The 15,892-nt window shown below is 37.4% G+C and overlaps 1 protein-coding gene across 5 annotated transcripts in view; it reads right to left on the bottom strand.

Annotated features, from left to right (window-relative positions):
• Positions 1-15,892, bottom strand: part of PLCB4 (phospholipase C beta 4) — a 263,547-nt gene that overhangs the window by 19,879 nt on the left and 227,776 nt on the right. For 4 of the 5 annotated variants that reach the window (XM_075863064.1, XM_075863062.1, XM_075863065.1 and 1 more), the window contains 2 exons: positions 10,176-10,291; positions 6,688-6,763 (listed from right to left, as the gene is read on the bottom strand). The exons of the other annotated variant lie outside the window; for it this stretch is intronic. In XM_075863064.1, coding sequence (XP_075719179.1) covers positions 6,688-6,763; positions 10,176-10,291 — 192 coding nt within the window. The remainder of the gene's footprint in view (positions 1-6,687; positions 6,764-10,175; positions 10,292-15,892) is intronic. 5 annotated transcript variants of the gene reach the window in all.

Raw genomic sequence — 15,892 nt, 5'->3', positions numbered from 1 at the left:
GGTAGTGGGCGAAAAATCATTTCTATATAACCTATAATTGTCTTCTTAGTCGGCTCTGTAGCTTTACTATTCAGTTTTTTAGTGTTCCCGTTCTGTATGCTAATGAGCATAAAAGAGTCATATCTTGATTTGAAAAGAGTCAAATTTTCGTTTGAAAAGAGTCATATCTTCATTCCTCAAGTCTTCCCGAGTTTACCCCGCCTCTTTACTTTTGATTGACAGCTCCTCGCCTTCCCCCAGCACACAAAATCCCGTGCTTGTGCATTGATGTCCTCTTCTGGTGTGTGCGCACAAAGGGACACCGGATTATTATGATAAAAAGCGCAAAATGTTTGCAGACCGTTATTTACAGTCGGAGGAGGAGTTTAGGAGAGGGGATAACGGCAATGAACATTTGATAGCAGCGGCCAGTGAGGGGTGAGTAGAGTTCAATAGGTGAAATGCTGGTGACAGGTTCCCTTTAAAGCTGAAATAATTTGTTCGTATTAAAGTTGATATGATGAATTTATTGATTTATATCTCTGCTCACTCTTGGCTTATGAGTCTGGCGATGTCACTAAATGACTGACAACATTTCTTGTATGTGTATAGTATAAGTAATAATAAAGTACAATTTAGATCAGTCGTCTCCAAACTTTGGCTCTCCAGCTGTGATGAAGCTTCTAGCATGCCGTGAAAGCCTGCGGGTGCTGGGAGTTGTAGTTTTGCCGCATCTGCAGAGCCACAGGTTGGTAACCCCTGATTTAGATCCTAGCTAAAATTAACCAAGATTGAGATTAATAATTGGTTTACTGCATTTCTCTGGATTATGATTTACTAAGGATTCATGCATATATGTTTTGGTAAAGTTCTCAACTATGCTGTCATCTATGCTGTTGAGGGGAGGTTTTATTGTTGTTTTTATTGTTTTGTTCCTGACCGCCCACAGTAAATTCACGTCGGCACTTACTGGGCTCTGTGCAGCGCCAACGTGAATTCACGGTGGGTGTTAAAAGCGCGATCCGGGTGTCTCAGAGTAGCGCTGACACCCGGATCGTGCTGTTAACCCCTGCCTCTGGTGCCAGAGACATGATCGGGACCTAATTGGTTCAGGTCCCGATTATGTGATCGCAGGGAAAGTTTGTTGCTACAACAAACTTTCTCGGGGACCGATTGCGGGTGCTGCAGTCGGTTGCATGGCAAGACCGGAGGCCATACAACAGCCTCCGGGTCTGACATGCACGGCAGCCTATGAGTACCAGCCGGATGCCTGTCCTTATAGGCTTCCTGTCAGTGTGACTCTCAGCGTCACACTGACAGTTTATAATACGTTACACTACCTAGGTAGTGTAATGTATTATAGCAGCTATCAGTGCTGCAGGTCAAAGTAAAAATTAAAAAAAAAAAAAAAGTAATAAAAATGTTTTATAAAAGTCTAAAGACAAGTTATAAGTTACAAAAACAAAAATTTTTTTTTTTCCTATGATAAGTTTTAAATGAAAATGTTAAAAAAAGTACACATATTTGGTATCACCGCGATCCTAACAACCCAAACTATAAAACTATAATATTATTTTTCCCACATTGTGAACACCGCAAAAAAAATAATTGAAAAACAATGTCAGAATCACAATTTATTTGATCATCACCCCTCCTAAAATATAGAATAAAAAGTGCTAAAAAGGTCGCACGTACCCCAAAATAGTACCAATAAAAACGACAACCTGTCCTGCAAAAAACAAGCCCTTACACAGCTTTTTTGACTGAAAAATAAAAAAGTTATGGCTCTCAGAATATGGTTACACAAAAAATAAATAATTTTATCGAAAAGTGATTTTATTGCCCAAACGCCATAAAAATACGATATACATATGGTATCGCTGTAATCGTATCAACCGCAGAATAAAGTAAAATGTCATTTATAGCACACGGTGAAAAGTGTAAAATAAAAAAAGACAAAAAACATTGTCAGAATTTGTTTTTTTGTCACTTTGCTTGCCAAAAAAATCTAATAAAAAGTGCTAAAAAAATCACATGTACCCTAAAATGTTACCAATGAAAACTACAGATTGTTTCGCAACAAATAAGCCCTCACAGCTCCGGTGGAAAAAAAATAAAGTTCTGGCTCTCAGAATATAGCGACAGAAATTGTGCAGAGCGTTCCAAAAGCGGATAAGATCGAGCACCTTTTATCAGTGTGACACTGGCCACATATCTATGAATTATTATTTATTTACCGCATGATTATACTTATTATGCCCTGATGTACTCTGCCCAGCCTACATATACCCTGATGTACTCCGCACAGCTTACATATGCCTCCACATTATAAACTGAAATACCAGCAAAACCCAAACAGAACTATTACCAAGCAAAATCTGGCACTCTCTTCTGAGCCCTACAGCGTGCCCATACACCAGCTTACGTCCACATGTATGACATTTTATATCCGGGAGAACCCGCTCAACATTGTATGAGGTATTTGTCTTCAGTGGCACAAACTGGGCACAACATATTGTGCATTAAAATTGCATATCAGTGGAAAATGTAAATTTTCATTTTGCACCATCCGCTGCGCATTAACGCCATCGCGCACCACGACTTAATAGCATGTCGTGGTGCGGGGGGGTTATATATGGAGCGGGCTCATGCGCTGTGCCTGCTCCATATGCTGCAGGTGTCAGCTGTGAATTACAGCTGACACCCGGGAATAACGGACAGGAACAGTGATCGCGCTGTTTCAGGAGCCTGTAAAAATGACATTATACTGCAATACATTACTATTGCAGTGTATTGTACCAGTGATCTAATGATCGCTCGTTCCAGTCACCTAGGGGGATTAATAAAATGTCTATAAAAAAAAAGTAAAAAAAGTTATTATTAGTCAAAAAAATATATAATATATTCAAAGTCTAAAAAATCCCCCTTTCCCATGTTTCCTCTAAAGTAATGTAAGAAATAATAAAGTAAACAAAATTGGTATCGCTGCATCCGTAAAAGTCCAAACTATTACAATATATCATTATTTAACTCGCACTGGGAACGCCGTAAAACAAAGAATTTCATTTAAAACGCCAAAACCGCTGTTTTTTGGTCACCTTAGCTTTTAAAAAAAAAACAAACCTAAAAAGTGATCAAAAAGTTGAATGTAAAAAAAAATGGTACCAATAAAAACTACAGCTCGTCCCGCAAAAAATAAGCCGTCACACCGACCAAAAAATAAAAAAACTGATGCCTCCCGGAATATGGTGAAACAAAACATTTTGCTTTTTTAACAAACAGTTTTATTTTGTAAAAGTAGTAAAATATAAAAAAAACGGTATAAATTTGGTATCACCGTAATCGTATTAAGTCTTACGTTTTACCGCACGGTAAAAGCCGTAAAAACGAAACCCAAAAAACAATGGCGGAATCGCAGCTTTTTCCAATTTCAGCCTGCACAGAATTTTATTTTCCGTTTCCGAGTACATTAAATGGTACTTTAAATGGTGTCATTAGAAACTACAACTCCTCCAGCAAAAAATAAGCCCTCACACCACTCTATTGATGGAAAAATACAAAAAGTTATGGCTCTTGGAAAGTGGGGAGGGAAAAACTAAAATGTAAAAGCAAAAAATGGATCAGTCCTGAAAAGGTTAATTAATTTCTACTGAAAAAGCTTTTATGACCACGTGGAGTATTGCCGTACTTGGGAAAAATTGCTTTACAAATTTTGGGGTGCTTTTTCTCCTTTATCCTTTGTGAAAATGAAAAAAAATCAACATTTTTGTGGAAAAAATGTTGATATTCATTTTCATGGCCTAAATCGAATAAATTCTGCAAAAGACCTGTGGGGTCTAAATGCTCACTATACCCCTAGATTCCTTAAGGGGTGTAGTTTCCCAAATGGGGTCAGTTTTTGGGTGTGTCCACTGTTTTGGTTATTTTTAATATTTTTTCAGAAAAAAAGATTTTCTCTTTCACAGACAAACTCCAATAAATATAGCAAAAGACCTGTGGGGTTAAGATGCAAACTATACCCCTAGATAAATTCCTTGAGGTGTGTAGTTTCCAAAACCGTGTCACTTTTGGGGGATTTTCACTGTTTTGGCCCCGCAAGACCTCTTCAAACCTCACATGGTGCCTAAAATATATTCTAAAAAAATGGAGGCCCCAAAATCCACTAGGTGCTCCTTCGCTTCGGAGGCCGGTGCTTCAATCCATTACCACACTAGAGCCACATGTGGGAAATTTCTAAAAACTGCAGAATCTGGGCAATAAATATTGTGTTGCGTTTCTCTGGTAAAACCTTCTGTGTTACAGAAAAAAATGTATTACAAATGAATTTCAGCAAAAAAAATACAATTTGTAAATTTAATTCCTTTAATTCCTGTGAAAAGCCTAAAGGCTTAAGAAACTTTCTGAATGCTGCTTTGAATACTTTAAGGGGTGCAGTTTTTAATATGGGGTGATTATATGGGGTCCATCTAGTACATAAGGCCCTCAAAGCCACTTCAGAACTGAACTGGTACCTATAAAAATAGCCTTTTGAAAATTTCTTGAAAATGTGAGAAATTGCTGCTAAAGTTCTAAGCCTTGTAACTTCCTAGAAAAATAAAATGTTCAAAAAACAATGAAATTATAAAGTAGACATATGGGAAATGTGAAATAGTAACTATTTTGTGTGGTATTACTATCTGTTTTACAAGCAGATACATTTAAAATTCGAAAAATCATAATTTTTGAAAATTTAAAATTTTGGTGTTTTTTTTTACAAATAAGCAATGAATTTATTGACCACATTTTTCCACTAGCATAAAGTACAATATGTCACGAGAAAACAATCTCAGAATCGCTTGGATAGGCAAAAGTATTCCAGAGTTATTACCACATAAATTGACACATGTCAGATTTGAAAAAATGGGGCTGGTCCTGAAGGCCATAATGAGCTCGGTCCTGAAAGGGTTAACAGAAGTATACTTGGTATTTTACAGAGAAGAGAAAGGGGTTAAAAACGCTAACTTCCTCTTGGTTCAAAGCAAATATTCTACTAGATTTCAACGTGCACACAGTCTGGCTATTGCACAGAAAGTTTTAGCCATATGTAAAGCCAACTTGTATTTATCCTAAAAACTTCACATGTAGGTATGGGGTAGGATCTTTTCCCTCCAGCATGTACTATAAAAAAAGACATTCAAACTGACTCCATTGTTTTAAATGGGATTCAAAATTGCCCTAAAAGTGTGAAAACGCATCGGATTTCTCAAGCCTCATGCCCACAAACCTCAAAGTTGTACAGAGCTGCAGTCTGACTTAACCTTGTGGTATTCTCCATCGGATGCTGTTTTATGGAGGGAGTTCTCCTTTGAAGCATTTCTCTGTAAGACATCTTGCACACGACCGTGTGTGCCACCCGGGTCCCATCTGTGGGAAAGATAGGACATGTTCTATCTTTCCACGGATCGGAGAGCCGGGTCCATTTTCACAGAACCGATGCACTCACTGAAGTGGATGGGTCCGTGAAAACTATCGGGTGCCACTCGGATACCGTGAAAAACAGCCCGAGTGGCACTCGGTCATGTGCAAGAGGGCTAATACAGACAGCATGGAGCGGGTGGCACACAGAGCACCTATGGCTACGTTGTATGTAGCTGCAGGGACTCTATGTGCCTACGTGCACACGGCTCTGCTGTAGGCATGAGGCCTAAGTGACAGACATCTTTTTTCATCTAACAAAAAAATGTTGGCGGAAGTAATGCAAATTATAACAAAACTGTCATCCACTTTCCACCTGTCCTCCGATTGAAGTCGGTATAAAAAGAACAGATAGACATACAGTATGAGCAAAATTGTTAAATATGAGTGAAATATGAAAAAACTGACATTTGTCCATACATTGAAAAGATCCTGAGAACCCTATCATACCTTGCATCAGTTTTTTTGTAATTGTCATCAGTTCTTAAACCAAAGAAACTAAACTGATGACCAAAAATACTTGTGAACACAGACGAAAAAAAATGTAAATTTTTTTTTTCTAAATTAAGATGATTGAAAATGAAACAAAACATTATTTAACTAATGATAACTTCTCCCCAGACACAAATAGACGTGCAGTAATAAACAGACCATAGGTTTAGTTAATGGTCATACAGAGCAACAGATAGAAACTGGCACCAACACGTAGGGAAGAACAGAACAACACAAACCACCCAAGTGTTTAAAGCTTTTAATGAATGCCAGATCAAACAAGCACTTAAAATTGATGATCGAAAGCCACACACTTCAGTTTTCAATATGAATCAGAAGTTAATGTATATATATATATATATTCATATATATATATATATATATATATATATATATATACATAATTCCTCATTCCTCAACTTTTTTAATGTTTTTTTATAAAGTGTCCAATTATTTTCCTAATTTTCTTAATTTATTTTTCAATATTGAAAACTGCTTTGTGGCTCCGTTATACAGTGATAAGAGTGAGGGGAAAAAAAAAAGAGAAGAAAATAGAAAGAGAAAAAGAATCTTCTTGACTACAATTATGGATGCACAATTAATTTAACCCTTTCACCTCATTGCGTGATGGAGTTTGATTTTGAAGAGAATTTTAGTGCCACAAGTGCAGTTAGTTGCGGTCAATTTATGTTAATAACGAGTGATCAGCGTGCGGAGAGTCCGGATGAGAAGCGGCGTGAATGATGGTTGACATTTTCTTACCTTGGATTTATGATCTGAAGTTAAAACCTGAATTTTATTTTCTGTTTCTTTCTTCATTTCAACACAGTTATTTCCTCTAAACAGTAAAATATTTTCCATAGTTAGATATTTTATCTCAAGACTTTTTTTTTTATACCACATAAACCAGTTAGAAATCTTTTCTTTAGACCTTCTTATATACATAAACTAGTGTTTCCTTTTTTTATTTTGATTTATAGTTGAAATAAAACTTTTTTTATTGAATTAATTTAATTTAATAACTAGTTATTTTTGGTGTCATTTACAGTAAAATCAAACTGGCAATCTACATTTTAAGGGCAATCTGTCTCTGAGAAAGTGCCTTTTAAAACTACAATAAAAACCAAAAGGCCAGAACGTGTGCCAATAGGGTGAAACCTGACAAAACTTTACATTTACAAGACACCCTTATAAACATAAGCTAATGGCTACATTCGCACCCACTAAATACCCCACTCAAAATTTTCCAACTGGCTCGAAACGGTGCAAAATGAAGCAAGTGAGTTATATGAAAATGTCACAACCCATTTCCCACTGCAGCACGAGGGCTTATGTGACAGCGTACAAATCCTTGAATGCACGCAATGAGTAGGGGAAGCACTTACACATGAGCAAACTCAGATATAGGTGGGGGTCATTTATATATAATGCGGGATATTTACTAAAACCACTTCAGGGGGAAAAACAGCATCTCTTTATAGCTACCAATCACGTTCCTGCTTCATTTTTCAAAAAATATTCTGGAAAATAAGGGCTGCAATCTGATTGGACAGCGCCTGTACCTTTTCCAGAATTGATAAATCACCCCCTCCCCATGTAAAGCCACAAGTTTACCTCTTCTAGGTTATAATTAGTTTCATCGTCAGATTCCTTTCATGGACTGGATTAAGAGCCCAATAAAGATATTATATAATAGAGAACATGGTGGCAGGTTTTCAAGTAAATTCTTCTTATTGTTGTGTTCATTTTGCCGGCCAAATACAGAGTTCTATAGAGTTTTATTGCTTACTATGCCCAGATTTAGTCCAACAGTGGAGAGGCTTGCAATAAGTCACAATACTATTTCATCTAAAGGTGGTTGTACACGGGTCAATCATCGGGCACACGAGAATTCATATGAACGCCCATTCCTAATCATTGCCCTGTGTAAACTGGAGCGATCAGCCGATGAACAAGAAATATTATCATTTTCGGCAGCACATTTCCCTGTGTAAACGGGGAGATGTGCTGCCGACATAATGGAAATGTATGGGGACGAGCGATCGTAGTAACAATTGCTCGTCCCTATGCATTGCTCTTTTTGAAAGGAGCAAATGAGCATCAATCAACGAGCTGTGTCGTTGATCGGCGCTCGTGAACATGGCCCATGTCAGGCCGTGTGAGAGGACCCGAAGGCTGCCACAGATCTTATCTTTCAGAAATTATCAGAACAAATGCTTGCTAGGCCTGTATTATGGCCACATTTTGCAAGATGCAGAGCCATCCCAACTTCACGGTTCTACTGAACTAAAGGTCGTGGAAACGAGCGCAGATCAACGAGACAGTTCGCTGATCTGGTTGCTCCTATCACACGGAGATATGGATGGGGACGAGCGGTCGTTACTCCGATTGCTCGTCCCCATACATTATTATTATGTCGGCAGGGCGTCCACCTGTTTACACAGGGAGATGTGCTGCCGACAACGATAACATTAAACCTTTTTAACACGACACAATCAGCAGATGAATGAGCGTTTACACAGGGAAGTTATCGGCAACGAGCTTTCTATGAACGAGCGTTTGCCCGATAATTGGCCCATGTAAAAGGGCCTTTGGACCATCACAGGGCTCTGAAGTGACCTAAGCTTAGATCAGTAGAACAGCAGGGGGTCCAGTCATTCCGCCAGTAAAAATATGAATGCTATTAAAGACCGAGCAAGCATTTGTTCTGATAATTGCTGTATGTATGGTAGCATTCATTACCAACTAAATCTGTTGGAAAATGTATTGAGCCTGGTGGATTCGAGAATTTTCCATACAGGACAAATGTTGCTATTATCTTTAGTATTTATGTCTAGCAGAATTATTTTCATGTTGTGTCCTAAACGAAAACTATTGGAATTGAGAATTTAATGGCGGATATGTTTATATGTGTTTATATGTTTGCATTGACCATATAGAAATTTCAATATTGGACTTTTTTTTGGTTGTAGTATTACATAGGCTATGACAATCTTTTTGGCTGATTTGATAAATCTCTCCCCCATATGAACATAAATCTACAAAGAACAAATATCTCCCCATCCAAGCGTTAACCTTGTGAAAAATAAAGTGCTTGAATTGTTTATCTCTGTGCTGCATGTAACATTCTAGAGTATCTTATTAAATATCAAAGCATAGTGAAATATTCAATTCAAGAGGCAGTAACTATGGTTACTAAGAAACGACATCTAATTTCGACATGAGCTGCTACTATTCTCATATAGGATTGCTATTCATAAACTTCACATCAATGGTAGGAATACTGAGGCTAATAAGGTTATCAACTCTATAGCCATAAAGAGCTTACTGTATAAAATAAGGGGAACATAGGATTCACCGACCATAATTTTAATGTACAGATGTAGCAGACTGAAAGTGTCATGGATGATAACGGAGTAGATTTACCTGCAGTTCTATGGACAACTACAGTAACTGCCTGCACACAGGGTTGTGTGTGTAATAAGATGCAAAAAACACAGGAATCCTAATAACGCAAAGGCAACAGGCCGGCTGAGTATCCACCCGCACCGAATGTTAAGAGTCCAGGTACACCCTGCTTGTATACACTACAAAATAGGTGCATTGTGGGGGACTAGGGGACTTTTAATAGTCAGTGAATGCAGGGAATGAGCTGTCTGCTACACCTGCGCTGTTCGTATAAAGAGACCAACTGGGAAGCTAGCCAACAGGGACTTCAAAATTCAAGTACTGTGCAAACTTTTCTGTACGGTCACAGTGGCTATGAGATATATTGCATAACGGAAGCATTTAAAAGTAGATTTTTAAAGTATTGTATCCATATTATTAAATATTTTTAGATATAGTTATTAATGTGGATGGGTAATTTTCTGTATTGTTTCGTATCTATGAGCGCAATCCACCTACTGTAAATATTTACTCCAACTTTTATCACTGTACGGAAGCGCAATCATAGAATATACGTGATTCCACATCTACCAGCTTGCAGCTTTATTCTTACTGAGTTAGTAAAACTTGGAATCCTTATTTATGTTTTTCGCCTAATTTCCTAATTATTTTCTTTCTTATTAGTTTACCCAATTTTGTATTAAAATAAAGCAAATTAAATATATTCTTTTTTGGGTTCCATTTTTAAATATTCATGTTATGTTACTACTGACTGTTAACTTTGGCTATTTAAAATAATTTATACTGTATCTATCTTGTATTTTTGTGGTTAGGGCTGTTTTTAAGCTGATCTTTGGTCTTACCCTTTCTTCTTGATTGCTTTTTCTAAGTTCTTCTCAAGAGACAACTTTTCCTTATCAAGTTGTGCCACTAATTTGTCAGCTTGTGTGCAGTGTACCTTCCGCACAACGCTTTGCTCCTGGAAAACATTAGCTTTATTTGATTAGACAATTAAGCAAAACACTTGGCTGTTCACTTGATGTATTGGAACATTCTGTATTCACTTGTATACTGTCACCTACTCCAGATGGACTGTGCTGTTACATGTCATCATTTCCAAGGTTAAGTCATCAAATCCACACACGTCATCCATTTTTGGAGAATGATTAGCTAATAATGAAGCAATGTAACACAATGTTTGCCACAAGGAACGCGTCTTTGCTGCAATATAAGCAAACTGCTGAAAAGCAGATGAGGCTTGCATCCATTCTTGTTGCTCTCTTCATTTTAAAAGGGAAAACCAACCCAAAATTCCAACCAGAGATCACATCAATGTGTTTCAGTACTGTGTATAGCCCACAAGTCATGCCAAAGGCAGTTTGGACAGTTTCTACAGATGTGTCCTTCCTTACCTTTTCTCTTATCTCAACATATTCTGAGATGTGTGGTGCGAGAAAAAAAATTATGATTTCGCAATACTCTGTCGCGAGATGTCTATGCTATACTGTATATGTCTATGGGTGGCCACCCAGTGGTTGTAATGTGAATTGCGGCCTGTAAGGCTGGGTTCACACAACCTATTTTCAGGCGTAAACAAGGCGTATTATGCCTCGATTTACACCTGAAAATAGGGCTACAATACGTCGGCAAACATCTGCCCATTCATTTGAATGGGTTTGCCGACGTACTGTGCAGACGACCTGTCATTTACGCGTCGTCGTTTGACAGCTGTCAAACGACGACGCGTAAATTGACTGGCTCGGCAAAGAAGTGCAGGGCACTTCTTTGCAACGTAATTTGAGCCGTTCTTCATTGAAGTCAATGAAGAGCAGCTCAAGATTTATGAGCGTCACAGACGCCTCGCATAATGCGAGGAGGAGCTTTAACGTCTGAAACGAGGCAGCTGTTTTCTCCTGAAAACAGTCTGTCTTTTCAGACGTAAAAGACAGTTCACGTGTGCACATACCCTAAAGGGTTTTACTAGCATGTCGCGATGTTGTATTGAAGTTGTATCTTGAGAAATTGGATTTCTGAACCTAATTCAGGAAAAGGTAAGGGTGGACACATCTGAGGGTTTGGAAATTGGCAGTGGTTTGGGCTCATAGACTGATTTGATCTTCTGATGTGTCTATGGGATGTTGAAATATTAATTTTTAGTGGATTTCCTCTTTAAGGGCTTCCCATGGAAGAAGAAATTGCAGCTATGAGTTTCGTTATGGAATTTACATGCTGATGCAGTTTGGTCCCTGGTTTCAGTTCTCAGGGACTATGCAGTATGAATTTGGTTTTTTACATGTACATATCTATACAGAGAGTCTATGGGTATGCTAAGTACAATTAATTTTATGTATGCAGCACATCTGTATGGACAGGAGCACGTAAACAATCATCAATATTGTGTGTTCCCCAATTGGAACCGCGAGTACACCACGAAAATGTAGTATTTTCTAAGCTGAAATCAATAGCTGCAACTTCTATAACCCGGTGAATCCCTTTTAGACGACTTTCTTTATATCATACAATGTATTATGGACATGTAGACAGTCAGACTCATGTATATAATGTGTTGGAGGATGTAAATTTCATAATTAGGTTCATCCACTGTTGTATCGTATGCTTTAAAGAAGATAGAGAATTTTTGAATGTTATTGACATTTCCGACAAAAAACTATTTTTGTTGATCACTGCATAACATGCATAAAACATTCTGCAATGTTTTATTGCACACAAATGTGTAAGAAATATGAAATCTAATAGTAATTAGTAAAAACCACATACAGAAAAATGGTACATATAACAGAATTTAAGCTACAGTTTTTTTTTACTTATGTTAAGTTCATCTAAACACATCCTAAGGGGACTTGCTTGTCTGTCATTTATTACCCCTTGTTTGCTGCTGATGGTCAGAAGCAAGAAAATAAAGCTGGTCATACATGTGAAACAGCTGTCAGCCAAAAGCTACGCCCCCCGACCTCTCCATAAACATGCATGTGCGTCTCGGTGGAGTGTGGAAGTTTATTTCAATGAAGAAAAAGGCAATGAGCCGCTGACAGCCATCTCTGGACGTTTTTTCTCCCGTGAAAAGGATTGAACATGTTATAATCCAACATCCGTGATGGTTTTTCCCCGGACATCCCGCATACATATAACATAGTACAATATGGCCAACATGTAGCGGTGATGTTCCCCCACCCCAGTGACCTCCAATCTAGTGACTATTCAAAGGCAAGTCTCATGTAACCTCAATGTCAAGTCGGGAAGGTGGAGTTCGGTTGGAGAAGGGACATTTAAAGTTTTAGGGTGGGACCCCTGATAATGAGCCCTGCTGATTCCCACTCCATTTACTTTGAAATTTGATGAGCAAATTTAGGTACAGATTAGACCAGGGGTCAGCAACCCTCGGTACTTCAGCTGTTGTAAAACTATAACTCCCAGCATGCGCTGACAGCCAAAGACTTTATCATTCCAGCCAAAGGCGGTCAGGGCATGCTGGGAATTGTAGTTTTACAGAAGCTGGAGTGCCGGAGGTTACTGACCCCTGGATTTAGACAATGTTTCTATATCCTCTGTTTTCAGTTTACGATCTACGTCTTACATGCATATGATCTTCTTCAGCACAATCTATGCTGTGTATACTTTGTTGATAATTAAATAGAATACTATTGGACTTGAAAATTAACATTATGACTACAGAAGTGTGTGAATCAAAAATCTGCTCTAAAAGTAGGGTCTAGACATGAATAACATGCAATTGTCTTCCCTCACATAAATCCATGATATGCTCTGACTGATACAGTATATCCTTCCTGTCACTCATTACAAGCATTTGACAGGTCTCAGGCATTTACTGGGTAATACTCTTTGCATCCTACATCTCCTTTTTCCTACGGAGCCGTTTATCTATCTATCTATCTATCTATCTATCTATCTATCTATCTATCTATCTATCTATCTATCTATCATCTATCTATCTATCTATCTATCTATCTATCTATCTATCTATCTATCTATCTATCTATCTATCTACAGTGAAGAAAATAAGTATTTGATCCCTTGCTGATTTTGTAAGTTTTCCCACTGTCAAAGACATGAACAGTCTAGAATTTTTAGGCTAGGTTAATTTTACCAGTGAGAGATAGATTATATAAAAAAAAAAAAAAGAAAAATCACATTGTCAAAATTATATATATTTATTTGCATTGTGCACAGAGAAATAAGTATTTGATCCCTTTGGCAAACAAGACTTAATACTTGGTGGCAAAACCCTTGTTGGCAAGCACAGCAGTCAGACGGTTTTTGTAGTTGATGATGAGGTTTGCACACATGTTAGATGGAATTTTGGCCCACTCCTCTTTGCAGATCATCTGTAAATCATTAAGATTTCGAGGCTGTCGCTTGGCAACTCAGATCTTCAGCTCCCTCCATAAGTTTTCGATGGGATTAAGGTCTGGAGACTGTCTAGACCACTCCATGACCTTAATGTGCTTCTTTTTGAGCCACTCCTTTGTTGCCTTGGCTGTATGTTTCGGGTCATTGTCGCGCTGGAAGACCCAGCCACGAGCCATTTTTAATGTCCTGGTGGAGGGAAGGAGGTTGTCACTCAGGATTTGAGGGTACATGGCTCCATCCATTCTCCCATTGATGCAGTGAAGTAGTCCTGTGCCCTTAGCAGAGAAACACCCCCAAAAGATAATGTTTCCACCTCCATGCTTGACAGTGGGGACGGTGTTCTTTGGGTCATAGGCAGCATTTCTCTTCCTCCAAACACGGCGAGTTGAGTTAATGCCAAAGAGCTAAATTTTAGTCTCATCTGACCACAGCACCTTCTCCCAATCACTCTCAGAATCATCCAGATGTTCATTTGCAAACTTCAGATGGGCCTGTACATGTGCCTTCTTGAGCAGGGGGACCTTGCGGGCACTGCAGGATTTTAATCCATTACGGCGTAATGTGTTACCAATGGTTTTCTTGGTGACTGTGGTCCCAGCTGCCTTGAGATCATTAACAAGTTCCCCCCGTGTAGTTTTTGGCTGAGCTCTCACCTTCCTCAGGATAAAGGATACCCCATGAGGTGAGATTTTGCATGGAGCTCCAGATCGATGTCGATTGACAGTCATTTTGTATATCTTCCATTTTCTTACTATTGCACCAACAGTTGTCTCCTTCTCACCCAGCGTCTTACTTATGGTTTCGTAGCCCATTCCAGCCTTGTGCAGGTCTATGATCTTGTCCCTGACATCCTTAGAAAGCTCTTTGGTCTTGCCCATGTTGTAGAGGTTAGAGTCAGACTGATTAATTGAGTCTGTGAACAGGAGTCTTTTATACAGGTGACCATGTCTCATATCTATCTATCTCATATCTATCTATCTAATCTATCTATCTATCTATCTATCTATCTATCTATCTATCTATCTATCTATCTATCTATCTATCTATCTCATATCTATCTATCTCATATCTATCTATCTCATATCTATCTATCTATCTATCTATCTATCTATCTATCTATCTATCTATCTATCTATCTATCTATCTATCTATCTATCTCATATCTATCTATCTATCTATCTATCTATCTATCTATCTATCTATCTATCTATCTATCTCATATCTATCTATCTCATATCTATCTATCTATCTATCTATCTATCTATCTATCTATCTATCTATCTATCTATCTATCTATCTATCTATCTATCTCATATCTATCTATCTCATATCTATCTATCTCATATCTATCTATCTATCTATCTATCTATCTATCTATCTATCTATCTATCTATCTATCTATCTATCTATCTATCTATCTATCTATCTATCTCATATCTATCGATCTCATAATCTATCTATCTATCTATCTATCTATCTATCTATCTATCTATCTATCTATCTATCTATCTATCTATCTATCTATCTCATATCTATCTATCTATCTATCTATCTATCTATCTATCTATCTATCTATCGATCTCATAATCTATCTATCTATCTATCTATCTATCTATCTATCTATCTATCTATCTATCTATCTATCTATCTAATATCTATCTATCTATCTATCTATCTATCTATCTATCTATCTATCTATCTATCTCATATCTATCTATCTATCTATCTATCTATCTATCTATCTATCTATCTATCTATCTATCTATCTATCTATCGATCTCATAATCTATCTATCTATCTATCTATCTATCTATCTATCTATCTATCTATCTATCTATCTATCTATCTATCTAATATCTATCTATCTCATATCTATCTATCTATCTATCTATCTATCTATCTATCTATCTATCTATCTATCTATCTATCTCATATCTATCTATCTATCTATCTATCTATCTATCTATCTATCTATCTATCTATCTATCTATCTATCTATCTATCTATCTATCGATCTCATAATCTATCTATCTATCTATCTATCTATCTATCTATCTATCTATCTATCTATCTATCTATCTATCTATCTATCTATCTATCTAATATCTATCTATCTCATATCTATCTATCTATCTATCTATCTATCTATCTATCTATCTATCTATCTATCTATCTATCTATCTATCAATCT

This window comes from Rhinoderma darwinii, chromosome 4 (assembly GCF_050947455.1).
Source record: "Rhinoderma darwinii isolate aRhiDar2 chromosome 4, aRhiDar2.hap1, whole genome shotgun sequence".
Taxonomy (NCBI): domain Eukaryota; kingdom Metazoa; phylum Chordata; class Amphibia; order Anura; family Rhinodermatidae; genus Rhinoderma; species Rhinoderma darwinii.
This window is presented reverse-complemented; position numbering and strand designations above follow the sequence as displayed.